Source organism: Chaetodon auriga, chromosome 7, assembly GCF_051107435.1.
Source record: "Chaetodon auriga isolate fChaAug3 chromosome 7, fChaAug3.hap1, whole genome shotgun sequence".
Taxonomy (NCBI): Eukaryota; Metazoa; Chordata; class Actinopteri; order Chaetodontiformes; family Chaetodontidae; genus Chaetodon; species Chaetodon auriga.
Window position 1 is genome coordinate 24,745,666 of NC_135080.1, and position 18,505 is coordinate 24,764,170.

Below are 18,505 nucleotides of genomic sequence, written 5' to 3' on the forward strand. Positions count from 1 at the left end.
TTTTTCTCTATTGCTCTACTTGTCTGTATCAAGAGCAACATAGTCACCAGAAGAGCTTGAATCAGCTGCCTATGTACCATAAAATGATTTTAACAAACAAAACATTGTAATCTAATAGTAATGATGATAGTGTTTGTTATTACATGCATACACAAATACATTATTTACCATGATGTTGATATTCCTAACATTTTCTATTTTAAAGAAATGGTTCAGCATTTTGGAATTCTTACCTTAGGCCATCAGCCCTTTTCTCATGAAATAACAGCTCATCCATCCACCCAGTAATTCTGGGCAGAGAATGTATGGTCTTAGTGCTAGTTACCTTCAGTGTGTCTTCACAAGATTCCGGGAAGTCAGTAAATGCCATAGCTTCATGTGGTGAGAAAGGCAAGGCAAATTTATTTGTATAGCACAATTCATACACCAGGCAATTCAAAGTACTTTACAGAAGCATAAAAATACATTAAAATCATACATTTCAAAGAAAGACAGAAAGAAAGAAAGATATTAGAAGAGAATAGAAAAATAAAAATAAAATACAATTAAAGGAACATTAAAAACAGAAGCCAGTAAAAGACAATAATTTAGCATTTAAGACAATAATTTAGCATTTAAAATGATTACTTTAAGTAAAAGCTGTAGCGAATAATAATGTTTTCAACCCTGATTTAAATGAGCTGACAGTTGGTGCAGACCTCAGGTGTGCAGGGAGAGTGTTCCACAGGTGAGGAGCATAATAACTGAAAGCTGCTTCACTTTGTTTGGTTCTCATTCTGGGAACAAACAATAGACCTGTCCCTGATGACCTGAGAGGTCTGGATACAAGAAAGACATTCTTGTGTCATGCAACTCCAATTAAAACGTATGGGTTAAACAAACAAGCTAAAAAAATAGATAAAAATGGGTTTAGTGAGTGTCTTTTTGAACTTTAGCGAGCCAGGCTAGCTGTTCACCCCTCATTCCAGTCTTAATGTTAAGCTAAGCCATTCACCTTCTCACTCCAGGTCCCTATGTAATGCACAGACATTTGTCTTCCCATCTAACATTCAGAAAGAAAGCAAATAAGTGACTCCAAACATATTAATTATCTCTTCAAGTTTCTTTTGTTTTTATTAATTTAGTTTCAAGATCTTGTTGTGCAGCACCGTATACATGCCACAGTGTTGCAATATGGATCCCAGGTTACCATTGACAAACAACGAGGTGAATGCACTAAAAATAAATCTGCTTTAATGACAATACATTGTTAACATAAATCTACTTGTAAATGATTTTGCATGTTACAACAGTAGCTGCACAGGCAGGGTCAAGCCCAGTGGCAAAGGTCAAACTAAATACCTGATGCATAACTGATGTCTGTCTCTTGCATACATGATATAAGTTGGGGCTTGCTGTGAGTGGTGAAAGTTACACTGATGTTTGAAATATCAGACTTATTATTCTGAATTTGACTTTTGCCTATTGTATATTCAACTGTTTCTATTATTTCCTACCATTGACTACTGTATTGGCAGGGAATAGGGGACTGCAGTGTATTGATTCAAGACTGGAAAGCCAACTTCATTAATTAGGAAAATCAGGATTAAATATTTATATTGAATGTTGCACTTATTAGTATTGATACCACTGTCAAATCTGTGGGTTTATTATGAAGTTATAGTCAGCAAACAGTTATCTTAGTTTAGAACTAGCCTGGCCTAGAAGTGTTAAACAGCCAGTTTTACAGTGGGTTATGTGCCAAACTATTTTTTGGCCAGGCACAGTAACTCTGCTGGTTACCAGGCAGCTGTTCAGAGCCAAGACAGAGTTCAGGACTTAACCCTCCACAAGATGCAATTTTTTTAATTTAGACTTGGGTTTTCTCTCTGGAATAATCAACATGTTAACTACTGAGCTTTATGCTGGTCAGCAGAGTTTCTTGATTGAACGATCAATGTCAGGTGTGCTCAGGAGAGGATGAGGCCAGACCAGACCTGTCCGCCACACCTTGCAAAGAAACATACACACAAGACAGACATGTGACAAGGTGTGGTACTCTATGTGTGTATCAGCACATAGAGTACTAAGAGGTCAGAGAGATACCAGGGAGAGATGCCACAAAGAGCCCTACAAGGAATCAGTAAAATCTTACAATCTATTTTAAACACTGGGACACAGTGTAAAGACACCAAAACCAGAGTGATGTGATCAGAGTTGAGCAATAGGTTTTTGGTTCGGGCAAGTAAAAGGTAGTGATCCAGCCATGATGAGATGATAAGATGTATTTTTCAAGTACTTCTAAGATGTTAAAAACACATTTGTAGAAGTTTTGTGGTGTGCTGCTCACAATTTTAATTACTGACATTAATGACACCAAGATTCTTTACAACAGGCTTTATATGATCCAATAGGGAACCAGTATATGGCACAGTTTATTTTGCTATGTGCCGGGACAATACGACAAAGATCTCTGTTTTGTTTGAGTTCAGTCAAAGAACAATTTTTCACATCCATTTTTTGACATCACAAAGGCAATGGTACATCTGTATATCACCAGCACGTATAAAGACAATAAAACTGGCCCCAAAACTGATCCCTGAGGCACGGCATGAAAATGAAGAGTCATAGTTGTTCGCAGAGACAGAACCTCCTATTGTGCAGGTAACATGCAAACCATTCTAAAACTGTACCAGATATCTCCACCCAGTGATATCATGTGAAAGGCTGCGTTAATGTCCAGGACTGTAAGGGCCAAGCATATGCCATCAGCAGCAGCCATTAAATAATCAAACCATGGACCGACCTTGAGCAGGCCAGAAACCAGACTGAAACTTTTCCAAAATGTTATTTTCCACTGCAGAGACAACTTGCTTGGACACTTTTTTTTTTTTTTTTTTTTTCTAAAATTTGTGATAGACAGTATTCTGGCGTCATGTGTTGAGCCTGGCCATTTTGCAACGATGTACAAAATCTTGTAGCTGGCACTGAAAACAATTTGAGCACTGATGCTCTGGTACCTCTTTCTGTTAACAACGTCTTCATATGCTGATGATGTGATGATGTAGACGTCCGTCCCATCAATTACACCAACAACACAACAAACACAACAACCTTTTTTTTTTTTTTAATCTCAGGCTAATGTTTTTATTGTAATGTCTGGTTTGATGCAGTAGTTCCCTTTATCAAATGGGTGCCATTGTGCCAATGAAGTAAATTTAACTTTAACTTTAACCTTACAAACCCATGCCCTCTGTTTCACCCACACTACAGATGTATAGATAACACAAAGAGTGGAGCTGATAAAGCTTTTCTGCTTTTAGACAATAAAATGATTAAGAAACCACAGAAGATATGTTGTGCTTTAAAGTAAAGTGATTTGAAGAGAATTGGCCCCAAACTTTTTAATGCCCCCAATAATAAGAGAATTGTCAAGAGGTGCAAATTGAATATTAAAAACGATCATGTATTTCAGGCCTATTCTATTTATTGTTCCATTTTAAAAATGACAAAATAATCAAAGCAGTCCTAGAAATCATCTGCATCTGATTCCCCCATGAAGTCCTAACTCCATGGGTGACTAATTACTACCTCTTCTAGATGGGCAATTAAAATTCTGCAGCCGAGATGACCTGCATGTCTGCAAAGCACACAAAGAACAGTGAACTCTGTGTGACCCCACAGAAAACCATAAAGTGGTTAGTACGCCTCTTTATGGGGGCTATGCATAGGTGAACTGCAATGGGACAAGCATATACCTGGCACTATATACACACACCCAGTTAGCCCAGTTTGAAAATCCCATTTAGCAAGAAGAAATTCCCAAATGCTTTATTCCAGAAGTATACATTTGCAATGACAAAGATAAAAAAGAGGTTTCTTGTGGGCTTCCATAAAAATGTCCCTACAACTTAATATAAGTTCATCTGCTTTCACCATCACTATGCATATGCAAGTATATCTAGCATGACAAACTAAAGAATAAATTATCATGGGGAATAAATACCTCCGTGCATAAAATGATTAATGCTGCCACAGTGATTTTGCCACACTCCATGAATAAGTTACCACTTGAGCAATCTTGTGATCACAAAATACTATTATGAGGCTTACACAAGCATGAAACCAGTCGGCATGTGCCTGTTTCAAAGGGGCGTCCCAGCTAGGAGGACAGTATAAAGCTGAGTGCAAGTTTCCGAGAAACAGCAGCACCTGCAGGAGTAGTGTGCAAGCCTTTGCCACTGCAACATACTCAAGACTCAACGCTACAGCCATGGACAGCATCACACATCAACAGAACAATGTCTCAAGTAAGCATTTGATTCTACCAGCGATGCAAAATTTGTTTTCATGTTAATTCTGTTTTATATGTAGAAAATGTGAGTGTGGCTCGCACTGCAATACAGTTTGCTATTTTATTTTATTTTTATTTTTTTGCATAGCACTCAAAAAATCTAGGAAGAAGTCTAAGAAGACCCCCAACCGCTTCACGGATGTGCACGGTCTGCCTTGCATTGAGAAGATTGTGAGTTCAGTAGAAGACACACCCGAGCCTATCAGCACCGACATCTTTGGGAAAATCCCAGAATGGATCAATGGGAGCTTCTTGAGAAATGGGCCTGGGAAGTTTGAGTTTGGAAACCAGAAGTGAGTAGAACATCTTAAAGTGCTCATACATGTATTGTAGCCAAACCATCACAAAGCTGACTACTTTCTCTTGTTCTCTCCATTCTTATCAGGTTCAACCACTGGTTTGATGGTATGGCTCTCCTGCACCAGTTCAAAATATCCAACGGTCAGGTGACCTACAAAAGCCGCTTCCTGTCCAGTGACAGTTATCAAGCCAACAAGGAGCACAGCCGCATCACAGTGTCAGAGTTTGGCACCATCACTATGCCAGACCCCTGTAAAAATGTCTTCCAGCGCTTTGTGTCAAGGTTTGAATTACCAAGTGAGTATTTATCAGATCTCTTGAACAGGAACCTTTCTTTTTTACTGCAGTACATAAGATGTAATCTCTATGTAAACTTCCTTACTCAGTTTAGTTCAATTCCATAAAGGTATACGGAATATGAGTGAACAGTGAGTTATTGTTCTGGTTGTCCTGTTCTGTGTCGTTAACTTTGGCATCTTCTTCCCCTCCAGAGCCCACAGATAATGGCAATGTGAGCTTTGTGAACTACAAAGGTGATTATTATGTCAGCACGGAAACCAGTCTCATGCACAGAGTGGACCCTGAGACATTAGAGACAACTAAAAAGGTAACAGGATGTTGAATGAAGTTGTAAAACTGGTAGTTGCAGTTGGTAACTCTGCTGAGATATCTTAATAAGGTGTTAAAGTCTTGCACTCATGGATTTTGTACCTCTTAGGTGGACTGGAGCAAATTTGTTGCCGTTAATGGAGCAACTGCACACCCTCACACTGAGCCTGATGGAACAACGTACAACATGGGGAATTCCTACTCATCCAAAGGTTCTTTAGAAATGCCAAATCAGTTTGTTCACACAGCATCATAAAAGTCTGTATATTAAGGGCCAAGTGTGCAGAACAACAACCCTGCTCCCCATGTGTCTGATGACCTGCACAGACATAGACATAGACAAACTTTATTGTCATTCAGTAAACAGCAAGTGTACACCGAACGAAATTTCAATTGCAGCAGGCTCAGCACAGGGTTGAAAATATTTTAAAAGTATATATATGTACACTATATGTATATATATAAATGAAAAGTATGTAGTGATATGTACAAGTAACTTAAAGTATGTTAAAATAAACAGCAGAATAATTATGGTATATACAGTATGTAAATAAACAGTATGTAAAATAAACAGTGTGTACAATAAACAGTAGGAATATACATTAAGATAAAAAAAAAAATAGCAGCAGGGATATGCAGCCTCCACACCACACAGAAATGCAGCTGGTCAAGATGCTCTCTTCAGCAAGAAACTAATTGTATCTGTGCTGACAGGCGCGTACTACAACATCATTCGAGTGCCAGCGACCAAGAACTCAGCAGAGGACACCCTGGAGGGAGCCACAATCTTGTGCTCGATTCCCTCAGTGGACAAGACCAAACCATCCTACTACCACAGCTTTGGTGAGCAAAATGTTCTCACACTCAAATCAAAGCACTCGCTGCTTTCACACTTGAGCCTTGACAATAGATCCATTTATAGGAGTTAGATTCACTCTTCATGTATATTCTGCCAAGATGTCTTCAAAGACTTCCCTCAAGGATGCACTGATCCATTAAGTCGGCTCAGTGTTGATGCAGTTACTGACCTTGTGAAGTGGACTAGGTATCAGCCAGACAAGACAAATTCTGTTTCTACATCAGTGTTATTAAATTCAGCGTTTCTGCTATCAGTGACATTCATTCAGTCTCAGCTGGCTGTCGACTCTGGAACTGTCACAGATACCTGAACTTCACTAAAAGCTGATCTAGGGCTGCACTGGCAATTATATTCCTTGTGGATTAATCTGTCGATTATATATTAAATTAATTGTTTGACCTATCAAATGTCAAAAATGTGTAGGTGTTGTCTGACCCAAAGTCCAAAACTAAAAGCTTTTCAGTTCACGATACATGAGAGATAGAAGCAGCAAATCCTGAGAATTTTTTTATTTTATTTTTTTTTATTATTATTATTATTATTTTTTTTTTTTTTTTTTGCATTTTTTCACAATTTGGTTATCAAAATATTGAGGTCCATGCAGAGAAGTATACAGATTTTGAATGTGGGAATAAGTACTGGCATTAAAATGGAACTGTACTGTCAGTTGAGGTATCCATTGAGAAAAGGTTGGACTGGTTCATCTCTAGTTTTCTCATGAAGATGTCTGAACACAATGGCAACTAAAATTGAATCACACTTTCGGAATATTAAATACTACTGCTAATACACTTTTCTCAATCTATTACAGCAATGTCTGAAAACTTCGTGGTGTTTATTGAGCAGCCCATCAAGCTGAACCTGTTGAAAATTGTGACAGGCAAACTAACAGGGAAAAGCATCGGCGATGGCTTTTTCTGGGACCCAAAACTCAACACCATCTTCCACCTGATTCACAAGCAGACAGGCGAGGTACGGCTCAAACACGGACCTTCAGTTTTCTTAAACGCAGCCTATTCACTGTGCTTGGACTGTATATTAAATAAATACGAGTTGTAAATATGACATTCTTTTGTTCAATTATGCACTCCAGGTAAGCTCCATCAAGTACCTTGCCAAGCCACTGTCAACCTTCCACCAGATCAACGCATATGAGGAGAACGGCTTCTTGATCTTAGATATGTGTGCTTCAGATGATGGCCAATTAATCGCAAACTACAACATCCAGAACCTACGCAAGTCTGGAGAAGCTCTGGATGAGGTAAGCGGGTTAAGTAAAGGTCAACGCTCAACAAGTTGTATGTTCCAAAGCTTCCATCACTCGTCCAAACATAGATGAAATTTGAGTTGCTTTTGGTTCAGCTGAACTGTAGTTGGTTTGTTGAGGCTGAAAAGATGTTCATATTTTCCACCCAGGTGTACAACACCTTGTGTAGAGTCTTTCCACGGCGTTTTGTTCTTCCTCTCAACGTGGACCAGGAAACACCCTTCAACCAGAACTTGAACAACCGCCCCAACAGTGCAGCCACTTCTATAAGAATTGCCAAGAACAAGGTAGGCAGCTGACATCATATACATGTATCAACACGGGAGTGCAATCTTTGCAATCTTTGAGACGCACGTGACTGCACAGAAGATCTTTAGGTAACTGAAGACTTTGGTTGATAATATGGTAACAATTACAGAAAGGATACTCTGTCTCGCAAATATACAGGTTTATGACAGCCTTGTGAAGACAAGTTACTATGGTGCATGTTTGTTTACTATTTTATGTGAAGTCATTATGCTGGAACTCAACTGTTTATTACACTAATGGGCTTTTTGGGGAGCGTGAATACATTTAATTGAGTTATACCACTGTTAATTTCAGAAATGAAATACAGCACTGTAACTGCCACTGCTCCCTGAGTCTCATTACCTACATTGCTTTTGTCTCTGTGTAGGTTTTGTGCACCCATGAGGACCTCCATGGGGAGGATCTTCATCTGTATGGAGGTCTAGAGTTCCCTCAGATAAACTATAGCAAGTACAACACAAAACCCTACCGCTACTTCTATGGCTGCGGCTTCAGACATCTTGTAGGAGATACACTGATCAAGATGGACCTACATGGGAATCGCATGAAGGTGAGTTGAATTTATTCCTCTCTCAGATGTTTCCAGCTGTTGCAGCATGACAAAAATGACTTCTTTTAGTCATATATGTAGTGTAAAACGTGGTGTGAGTGTTACTAACAGCCAAATTGCACAAACTCTAAGGCTGATGGGTAAGCCGCTGTATTTTCTCACAGGTGTGGGAACAACCTGGTGTTTATCCCTCTGAGCCAGTTTTTGTACCTTCCCCTAATGCCACAGAGGAGGATGATGGCGTGGTCTTGTCTGTGGTCATCACTCCAAACAAGGTCAGTCAGATTCAATCAAATATTCTGGATAAAGGGCTGTACCTCAGATAAAGGCTGTCAATTTCTCATTTTTTAACGGCCACACGACCGGTTTTCAAGAACACTACAGGTCACAATACCAATACAACATGTTTTTTCTTCCTGTGTCGTAAATGTTTCCAGGACAAGAGTACGTTCCTCCTGGTCTTAGATGCCAAAACGTTTGAGGAGCTGGGCAGGGCTGCGGTGCCTGTCAACATCCCCTACGGTTTCCACGGGACATTCAATGCCACAACTTAGACAGTGAGGAGGAACTAAATGAGGAGTGTACCTTTGACCCCACATGGATAGACAGACGTTATGGTCGAAGTTATACACTGTGTAAATAATCTGTGATGTTTTGTTTGTCTCATCATACACATGATCTTAGTTAGAGCTCCCTACACGGACATGAAAGGAATAATAAATGAAATGCTATTGTGTCGGGAAAGGAAACTTTTGAAAACATAAACATTTAAACCATTGTTTTGAATATTTCAATTCAGGTAAGTTCACATTTTAAGATAAAGACCATCAGTGGCTGAGAGGGGGAATCTGGGGCAAAATGAAGACAAATGCATTCATAGTACTATATACACACACTGTGACTACAGTAAGAAAAATGACACAAAAGAAAATGTTCAGGCTCAGCAAAGACTCATTTTATAGCTTCCTACTTTGTAAGAACCAGAAACGTGTATGTTAATGAAGTTTGCCACACGGTCCACGTGTTGAACAAATAAACCTGAATGCAAACAGCTGGTGTGTGCATTTATTTGCTTGCTGATTAAAGGTGGGCATTATAGAACACAACTGCAGATTAAACCTTTATAATAACCTGTTCAATAGACAGTTAAGGGGATTCATATGAAAAACAAGCTTTTAGTGAATTTTCTTTTCTTCCATATGAGAGGACATTGCCCTCAACCCCTCTTTAATGAGCTAACAACAATGATAACATAAACACCTTTTCTACTTTCTGGGCACTTTAATTCTTTCTAAACACTAATACATACATCTGTGCACACTTAGCATTCTTTAATATTCTTTAAAAACATAAAAAGTACTTAGTGGGTTACATTTAGGCTATATCACAAACTGTAAGCCTTGTGTGAAGAATCAGAAGTGAAAGTGTGATGTGTTCAGATTTGTGGAAGAATAATTAACACCCTGTTCAAAATTAGTTTTTACTAAAACTGCTAACTCAATAAGCTCAAACAGTAAACATATTCTTGACAGTCAAAGCAATGGCATGTTGTATGAAGCTTGGCACTTTGTCAATGTCACATTTTATCAGTTAATATGACGAACATATGAACTGCAGAAGACACATGTACACGTGTACGTAAACAAACCTATTCACAAAAGAAAGCCATTCCTCAGTGAGATAAATAGGTCTGTTTCACCAGCTCGGTGACAGTCCACGCAGCAGACTTAACCCTGCAGTTTATCAGAAATGAGAGCCAAAGTCTGCTTCAGATGGATTTTCTTCTCTTTTAGGTAGGACTCAAGGTTTTGAGCCTCTGCCAAAAGGACATCCAGCTCCTTCATCTGTGAGGTATCTGCTGCAGCTCTTTCACTGCAACAAACCATACATACTGCCATTAAACTGTGACGATAGCAATATGAGTTCAAAAGCAGGCGTATGTCAGTGTGTGCTGAACTCACGAGTGGTCTCAGTGACAAACAGTGAGAGACAAAATATTTTTCAATCACAACAATGAAAGGCTGCAGCATGTGTAGAGTTGCATATTCATATGACTGTAAGCAGTCGGTGATTCGTTCATTTTTAACAGGAGGACTCGTGCAGTGGGAGTGCCCGTGTGCACATTGTTTCAGGATGTCTTCCACCACACATCTATTGTACAAACTTGATCTACAGTCACGTTTCCTCTAAAATATTATGTTACAGAGGTGGCTTTGTCTGGGGGTGTATTTTCAGCGGCAGACATGACTGAATGATTCTGAAATATTAATGGAATATTACAGGCAGCAGTGTGTCTCTATGATCCTCTCGTTCCTCCATGACTTCACGTCGCTCCTTGTCACTTTGATCGTGAAGGTGACACTACTCTATAGAGTATACAGGCTACAATATTTTAGAGAAGAAAGTATTTATAGTATATAGTTTAGAGAATATTATAGATGATGGACAGCACTGTGGATTTATCAATACACAGCACAGTTAAGCTGCTGATATCTCAGAGTCACGGTCACGGCCTGAGACTCTAATCTGCACCATAGTCAGATAAAGAATGAATGAGTCAGGCAGACTAGACTGACATACACAACTAAACAACCCCTCTTGCCCCCGCACTCTGTCTGCAGCTACTGAAAAAAACTGAGTGGTTTGTGGCAGAAAATGAAGAGTCGGGAGGAGCGACTACGACTCTGGTCCAGTATATCAGTCCAATATATCTTTTTCTTTTTCAGGAGGAAAACTGATCTGTTGAATTGAAAATACTTAATTGACTTTATTGAGGTATTGATGTGTACCTAAGAGCCAGCAACTCATGAGAGTAGTGCTTTTTTATTTTCTTCAGTGATTTATTGGCATCATTTTCAGATAGAAAGCTCATAACTTTGCCATTCTTTGAGCATGTTTTTCATGGATTAAATAATGTATAATCAAGTAGAACAAGCAACCACAAATCACAGTCTAATCTACATTGTAGTTGTGTTAATATGACGTACCTTAATACTTCAGCAAATTCTGAAAACAGCTTGCTGACCTCTCTACTTGTACCTATAACAGGAAGCAAAACAACAACAAGGATACTGCAAATTTCACTTAACAGCAAAACAAATATTTTAGCTTGACAATCAAAATGAAGTGCCATTTCATTTCATTATTACAATATTTTACTATATGACAAAAAAATGAGATGTGGCTGCAAGACAGAGGTTAGGAAGCAAGCAAAATTTTAACTATTTCAATGGGAGGAGTGAAGAGCAGCAAACAGATATCAGCCACAGAGAGTTTGAATCATACTAATCACTTCACAGAATGTGTTTACAAGACAAGAAATCTGAGACACTTTTTACATGTCCTGTTTCATCTGGTCAGGTCATTTCATCCTTGCTATGAGCTCATGTTTGAGACAGACACAATGTTTTGTGTGACTGGCAGTATGTCACTGCACATACCTGCAGCTGTAGCCTCAAATAAATCTGCTGAGTCCAACATGGATGGTTTAGAGGGAGTTTTCTTCTTTTTTGGTGGAGCTCTGTCTTGATTTGCAGATGTGCATTCCATCTATTGCAATGGGGAAGAGACTTAAACATAATTCATTCATTGAAAAATCGACTTATCTATGTCAAAACAAGTGAAAATCTCGATAATACAAAAGCAGTAGAAAATTCTGTACCATTTCCGGCACAAACACTACTTTAACCTTTCTATTTTGAACTGAATTATAGACTGTGGCACACATTCAGCAGGTCATTTGCTCACTTTCCTCATTTTCATCTCAGTATCTATTAAAACACTGTAATTTCTGAGCTGTTACTGACTCAAGAGAACATCTACGTAAATAAAGGATGTTGTAAATGATTGAATAGACTTAGAGTGCTTGCAGGCTGCTATTCTTACCTCTTGTGATGTTGTCTGTTTAGGGTCTTTGTTGTTGTTCGCTGCCCTCTTATTTAACACTGGCTGAATCAGTTTTCCTGCCATTGGTGTTGCTTCTTTCATTGACAAGTAATGTTACTGCAGACGTGAAATTCAATTACACAATTGGATTAGGGCTGGTTTTTCAGTTACATAGGTCTGTTTGTCTGTCAATGCCATCACAAGGTGCTACAGTATAGTCTGTGCAACAGTAGGCCTTTATAGCATATTCTTTATTTGTATCGTCAACACTGCAAACAGCTGGGGCCACAATTTGCCTGAGGCGGACTGTGAAGCCCCTTCAGGCAAATTTATGTTGTTGATCTTGGCCTACATAAAGCTGACTTGACTAAGACTGACCTAAGTTTAATAAAGCCAGCTTCTTGGTTGGACTGTTCATGATGTCACCTGAATAAGTTAAATGAACAGTGAAACACTAACACTCGAGTTAATTTTAAGTTGTAATTTGCACAATGACTAACATTAACAGTATGCCACAATATCATATATGGTACATTTGTAAACAAGATATATACATATTTCTGTCTGATTAACTAAGGTGGCTAGCAAAACCATCTTGACTATCTTGTTTAGCTAGCTAAGATTAACTTTGGTGTCTTTTCATGGTTGGTTCACCTCTTAATGTCAATAATACAAGTTAGCTGCAGGTCTTAAATGGCTGAATATAATGTTATCAACCCATGTTTAACCATTTAGTTAGTCAACTCAGTATTTAATAGATCATACAGCAGTTGGCATTGGGCTAACCAGCTAGCATAAAGCTAAAACAAACTAAGAAAATGAAATGTTACGCTAGCAGCTTGGTAATATATTAAGTAACGTTAATTACCAAACGATTTGTAAAGGTATTCACAAGGCATACAAGGTCTGTGTTGAAGAGCTGGATGTTTCATATGTCAATTTAACAGAGGAGAACATAACAGTCAGTTTCATTTCGTCGCTAACTAACGTGCGTTCAGTGATCTTTGAGAGGAACAGCGCTATCGCGGGTATATGGCACGTGCTGCATTCAGGGCTACTCGGAAATTCGCGGAAACAGTTCTGCATGTTAACTCAAGAGCGGGGGGGGGGGACGTTTCGACTGACAAATCAAAAAGTACTGGAGAATAACTATGTTAGATAAGACTGCAAAACACTAGCACTGAACTTCTATCAGAATAATCATCATACACACCATAGACATAGGCTACATTTCACTTTTAGTTGTCGAAACTTGGTGGATCATTTTATTTTAATTTTCAAATGTAACTTCCATATCCTTTAACTGCTTCCGTTTTGTGTATTTTTACTGGGTAATATAACAGAATGAACACGCAGCCAATAAAGCTGCATCATATTCCTCGTGTGGACCTGGCTGACACTAATGTGCGTATGTGCACGTACATTATTTGTGTCCATGAAAACTGTGATGGTCTGTTCAGTAATCAGCATGCCAGTGGCAGAGCCAGACAATTTTCATAGTGCTGGCCAGGCTGAGACCAGTTCTCACATTGAGGCTGCACAGAAACTGTGGATTTCATTCAGTTTCCTCAGCTGATAGGCCAATGTACAGAATGTAGATCATGATTTTTGCCTCTAGCCGAAAAGTGTGCATCTAAAACAATCTTGGGAGAGAAGCAGCAGCATTTTATTTTACCCCTATTGATATAAGAACCGTAAAATTGTAAACTAAACTATGCTTATCAGGAAGCAAATATAGGAGTTTCTTGTTGTAGCAACATATCAAGTTATGTGACAATAAGATTAATATGAGATATGCTGTGACATATCTGACAGCAACACACTGCTGTTGACAGTACACACAGAGCTCAGGCTCAATATTATTTTAAAGCTGTACGTTTAAAGCACTTTAAAACCAACACATTATTCAAGTCCTGAGCAGCTGTAAAAGTGACAGATCCAATCTCACATGGTATTAAGATGTTTGCACATGACAAATATATCTTTTAATGAGACTAACACAAACTGGCTGTCATGGACATGTGATGTCTTCATATCCCTTCATGTAGTCTGGGTGGATTAAATCAATGGGATTATACAAAGGAAGATTAGAACTACACTGTGTGGAGAGTGGATGTCAGATGAAGCTGCTAGGTGGGTTTAACAACAGATCAATGCTGCTGCCTGGTGGCAGCTAAGTGGATTATTTCAGTGTGTCAAATAAAAGCATAAAGCAGCAACATAAACCAAAGAGAATGCATTTACAAGTGATCAAGGATGTGTAATCCAAGTATTGAAGAAAAGAAACAGAAAGGTGCAATATTGTGGCAGACACAAATTTCAGTTCTACATTAATAGCTCATAGAAAATTATCATGTTGTTAATCACCAAAGTTTTCAAATACAAAGAGCTTAATAGAATGTCCTGCACATGTATGCAATATTAAACAAACCACAACAGACAAGTTGAAAGCAGTGTCTTAAAATAGGTAGATGATGAACAGTATAGGAGACTTATCTCAGAGCCGCAATTCCAGTTAAAGGATAGGTTCACAGTTCATTCATTCTGTCTGAATACAATAGTCAGGTGCCCACATTATGATAATAGCTCTATTTGTATAGCACCTTTCATACAGGAATTGCAGTTCAAAGTGCTTTACAAGACAGAAATCAAATGCACCAAGTGAGTGCTTTACATGAAAAAGACAGAATGGACATAAAAACAGATAGAAAATGAATGTAAAATAACATGTAGAATAAAACCCACCTGATAATGATAAAAAGGATAAAAAATAAAAATAAAGAAAACCACAGAATAAAAGAGTTAAATAAGAGTTATTAAACTTGAGTAGAATGAGGATGCAAAAAAAAAAAAATCAAATTAGAAATAAGGATAAGCCAATATGAGTTTTCAGAAGTCTGAGCTATTCATACCAAAAACAAGAACAAAATTCACATACTGACAACATATCAGGAAGTTAAAGAACAGAGCAAACACAATAGTGGATGTGCTAACCCATATCTGTCAAAAGAAAAGTCCATGCTTCGATCCATACAGAATTCTTGTAAAATATGCAATGTCCTGTTCATAATTTAGTGCAACATCACACTGCAGTTGCAGTCTTTTTATACAGCTGTGGTGGAGGGATATGGACAAAGAGATGGAATTTTGGATTAAAGCAACTTTAACTTTTAAAGGAACCCACTTGTGAACTGTGTTTTTCCACAGAATGAAACTGCCCTTTTATTTCTTACTTTTTAGTGCGAGGTGAACTGTAGTATGACGCATGCAACATTCTGAGTGAGATGCCATGACTAAATTAGGTTGTGCTTTTCATCTAAGACATAAATCATTAAAATATGTTAAAGTGAAATGTTTTTACAGTGGAAATACAGAATGACCTGATACCTGGAGCATTAGCAGATGGTTAAGGTAGGTGTGTTTCCAGCTGTTAGATACCGTACAGGTAAGTGGGAACAAGTGACACATGCTTTCATCAGCAGGTGTGAACCTGCTGAAGAATGGCTGAGGACATCGAGAGAATTTTCAGCTTTATCTTAATTGGTCAGGGAAATGAATTAGTCACTCACACTGGTAACTGCATGTAGAACAATACTGCCTCTAAAACAAGTAACATTGGCAAAATAGCCTCTCCTCATGGAGTTTAGTTAAAATACATCCTTTTGGAAATCCCTCTGGAAATGTCCAAGATGTACTTGCCTGATATCATTGTGAACATTGTCCTCTCAGTTAACTGTTAGGCCCTTCTGCTGTATGTAATAAATAAAATGTGTAATTTGTACAATTACCCATGACTACCATATTTGGATTAGTACCACCAAAATCTCAGAGGAAAGCTGTAGAGTTTGGTTGCATTTAAGCCAGTTTATTGATAAAGCTTGTTCACATCAGACATTTTTACTTGTCATCACAAAAAGACAGGTGATACAAATTTAGTTAATACAGCTCAATTTCATTAGGGCTGATAATTAGCCATGCCAGTGAGCCAGCATGCACAATACCAGCACCCTGGAACCAGCTGACCTCAATGGAATGTAGCCAAACATAATGTTATAAACTAGACTTTTGATTTTCCTCTGTGTCATAATGTTTACTGTGAAAGAGGTCTTTATTTAGGAAGTGAAGGCAGACAAATCCCTTGCCTTCAAAATGTGAATATAGGAAGTGTTGTCTGTGTTACAGCTTGAACAAATGTTGTTGATTGGGCCTGTTAACTGTGACAGTAATGTAACCATTTTTCACATTGCTGGAACTCATGTAAGTATGTGAAATGTGCAAGAATATAGAAGTGACACATTTCCCTCCATGGAACACGGTTCTACATTCTGAGTGACTGGTCCTGAATGTTTTGAACATTGGAAAACAAGGTGGGTCTACTGCCTATAGACTGTACTCATTATACTGTCCATCATATAATTGAATACACAGAGTGCATACAGCACATCCCATAGAAACTGTATTAGGTCCAATAAATTAAGATCAATGGAGAGCAACATGTTTTGTGCAACTGAAGTACTTTAATAATGATTAATGAATAATGAAGGTTGATATAGCCTACTGACATAAAGACTGTTGTTAAATTGATTCACTTGCAGACAATCAAATAGGCAATCCATAAATACACAAAGTCTAGTCGAATGTGACAAGGTCACCACATTCTCTAAACTGCATAGTTAAAGATTAAACCAAATTTAGAAGCAAGCCTTTCACAAAGTTGTTTTTTAAGCCATAATGAAACCTCCTCGAGGGCTCACATTCTACCTGTGGTGTTGTAACACAGACCAACTTTGTTCTCCTGTGGAAGTGGGAATCCAATCAATAGCCAACTAATTCAAGGGTTTTGCAGGAAAGGATGAGATTCTCGGTGGATGTTTTTGAATGCGATCCCTAAAGAAAACAATCAATAAGAACAAAGCAGACTGAATCGATCTCCTAGTAGAGACAATGAGGAGAAACGTGTCTGGGTGATACTTTTAAATTCATTTGAAGCCATCAAGATGCTACAATCAGCTCTGCTGGCAGCAGATTACATAGCTCTTTGTCAGCTTTTAAATACGTAACACAAAGAAAGAATCTAGCATGCATGCCAGAGCAAGACAAGCCAGGCCAACCTCCATGCCATGTTTTTTTTTAAGAAATACAACATTGATGTGAAATGTGTTAGTCCTTACTCTTGACTACTCCCTGTTGGTAATGTCCAAATTTAGGAACTTTCAGGATTTATCGCTAAACAAAAAGTCAGACAGTGTTGACCTCAAAGCTGAGGTGAACAGTATTTTACGGCAGAGCTGTAAATGTGACAACTGTACCTGAGACTTAGATGAACAGTTTTTTAAATCTATGTTTAATCAGATTTTCAGAAATTACAGGGCATTACAAACAGCAATCCCACCCACCAATCTCCCCACAATTTGTAACACCAAGACGTAGAGAGCACAGAGGAAGTAATAATAAGAACAATCCAAAAGAATATAAATAAATAAATAAATAGATATGAAATAAGAAATAAATCATCAAAGTATACCTTTCCTTTTCCAGCATGATCGGATAGGGAGGGGGAAAATAGATTATTTCTATCAAAAGGGGCCTGAAGAGACGCAGAATGGAAGTATCTGTGAAGTTGGTACCAAATCTGCAATGTGGAGAGGACTTTACTGGTGAGTAAATGGGCTGGTTTGGAGGGGAGAGCAAAGCAGAGCAGGGAGCAATGTCGAAGTGAGCGATTAAGCCTCCAGTTGGCACCATGAGGTGTCTGGAACATGCAGCCAGAACAGCAATTAATGAATATTCGCTGTCCCAGTTGTAACAGAAAAAAATGTTAGCAATGCAAGTCCACCACTTTTTTGCATCTCTGAAGTAAGGCTCTACTGATCCTGGGTACCCCTCCTCACCAGATGAACATATTGCTAGCTTGATTAATTGAGCTGATGGATTGGAATAAGTAAAGAAACTGAGATCAGCTATTCATTTTAACTGTGTTAATCCTGTCAATAAGCAAAATTAGAACTTTATCCTACCAGTGGAAGAGAAATGAGGAGGTTACCTTCACACAGAGGTATGTGAAACCAGAGCGGCATAACTGAAAGAGCAAATCAGACTGCTGGAGCTGTATATTCAACTGGACTTATCGGGAAGCATTCACTCATCTCAAGATTAAGCTTGTAGGCAGAGAAGGAGCCAAAATTCTCTAGCATTGAAATAATAAGAGTGTAGAGAGGCGACAGGGTCCTTAACATAAAGTCATAAATCATCTGCATACAAAGAGATGTATTCCTTGTAACCCTCACAACTTGGAAGGAGTTGGAAGCACTGCAGAAAGATGCCCAATAGCCAGCATGAACAGTAGAGGGGACAAAGGCCAGCTCTGGACTGTACCTCATTCAAGGGTAAAAA

At 38.4% G+C, this 18,505-nt stretch overlaps 2 protein-coding genes across 2 annotated transcripts; one reads left to right on the forward strand and one right to left on the reverse strand.

Moving 5' to 3' along the window:
• The first annotated feature begins 4,560 nt into the window (after positions 1-4,560).
• bco2b (beta-carotene oxygenase 2b) lies at positions 4,561-8,781 on the forward strand. Its single transcript, XM_076735357.1, has 11 exons — positions 4,561-4,626; positions 4,719-4,930; positions 5,125-5,240; positions 5,352-5,454; positions 5,957-6,085; positions 6,913-7,073; positions 7,195-7,362; positions 7,518-7,655; positions 8,045-8,227; positions 8,392-8,502; positions 8,665-8,781. Exons 2-11 carry the CDS (start codon positions 4,741-4,743, stop codon positions 8,779-8,781), a joined length of 1,416 nt encoding a protein of 471 aa, XP_076591472.1. The 5' UTR covers positions 4,561-4,626; positions 4,719-4,740.
• A 1,173-nt stretch (positions 8,782-9,954) lies between these two features.
• Positions 9,955-12,196, reverse strand: tex12 (testis expressed 12). The gene is made up of 4 exons (XM_076735290.1): positions 12,113-12,196; positions 11,668-11,776; positions 11,215-11,266; positions 9,955-10,099 (listed from the first exon to the last, which is right to left on the reverse strand). Exons 1-4 carry the CDS (start codon positions 12,194-12,196, stop codon positions 9,955-9,957), a joined length of 390 nt encoding a protein of 129 aa, XP_076591405.1.
• Positions 12,197-18,505: the final 6,309 nt, after the last annotated feature.

Bases quoted from the DNA above. Each gene is read 5' to 3' on its own strand.
- bco2b (XM_076735357.1), top strand. From the start codon at position 4,741: ATGGCTCTCCTGCACCAGTTCAAAATATCCAACGGTCAGGTGACCTAC. The intron at 6,086-6,912 runs GTGAGCAAAATG...AATCTATTACAG, and splicing joins ATCCTACTACCACAGCTTTG to CAATGTCTGAAAACTTCGTG. The intron at 8,228-8,391 runs GTGAGTTGAATT...ATTTTCTCACAG, and splicing joins TACATGGGAATCGCATGAAG to GTGTGGGAACAACCTGGTGT.
- tex12 (XM_076735290.1), bottom strand. From the start codon at position 12,196: ATGGCAGGAAAACTGATTCAGCCAGTGTTAAATAAGAGGGCAGCGAAC. The intron at 11,777-12,112 runs GTAAGAATAGCA...CCATTGCAATAG, and splicing joins AACAGACAACATCACAAGAG to ATGGAATGCACATCTGCAAA. The intron at 11,267-11,667 runs GTATGTGCAGTG...TTCCTGTTATAG, and splicing joins ATTTGAGGCTACAGCTGCAG to GTACAAGTAGAGAGGTCAGC.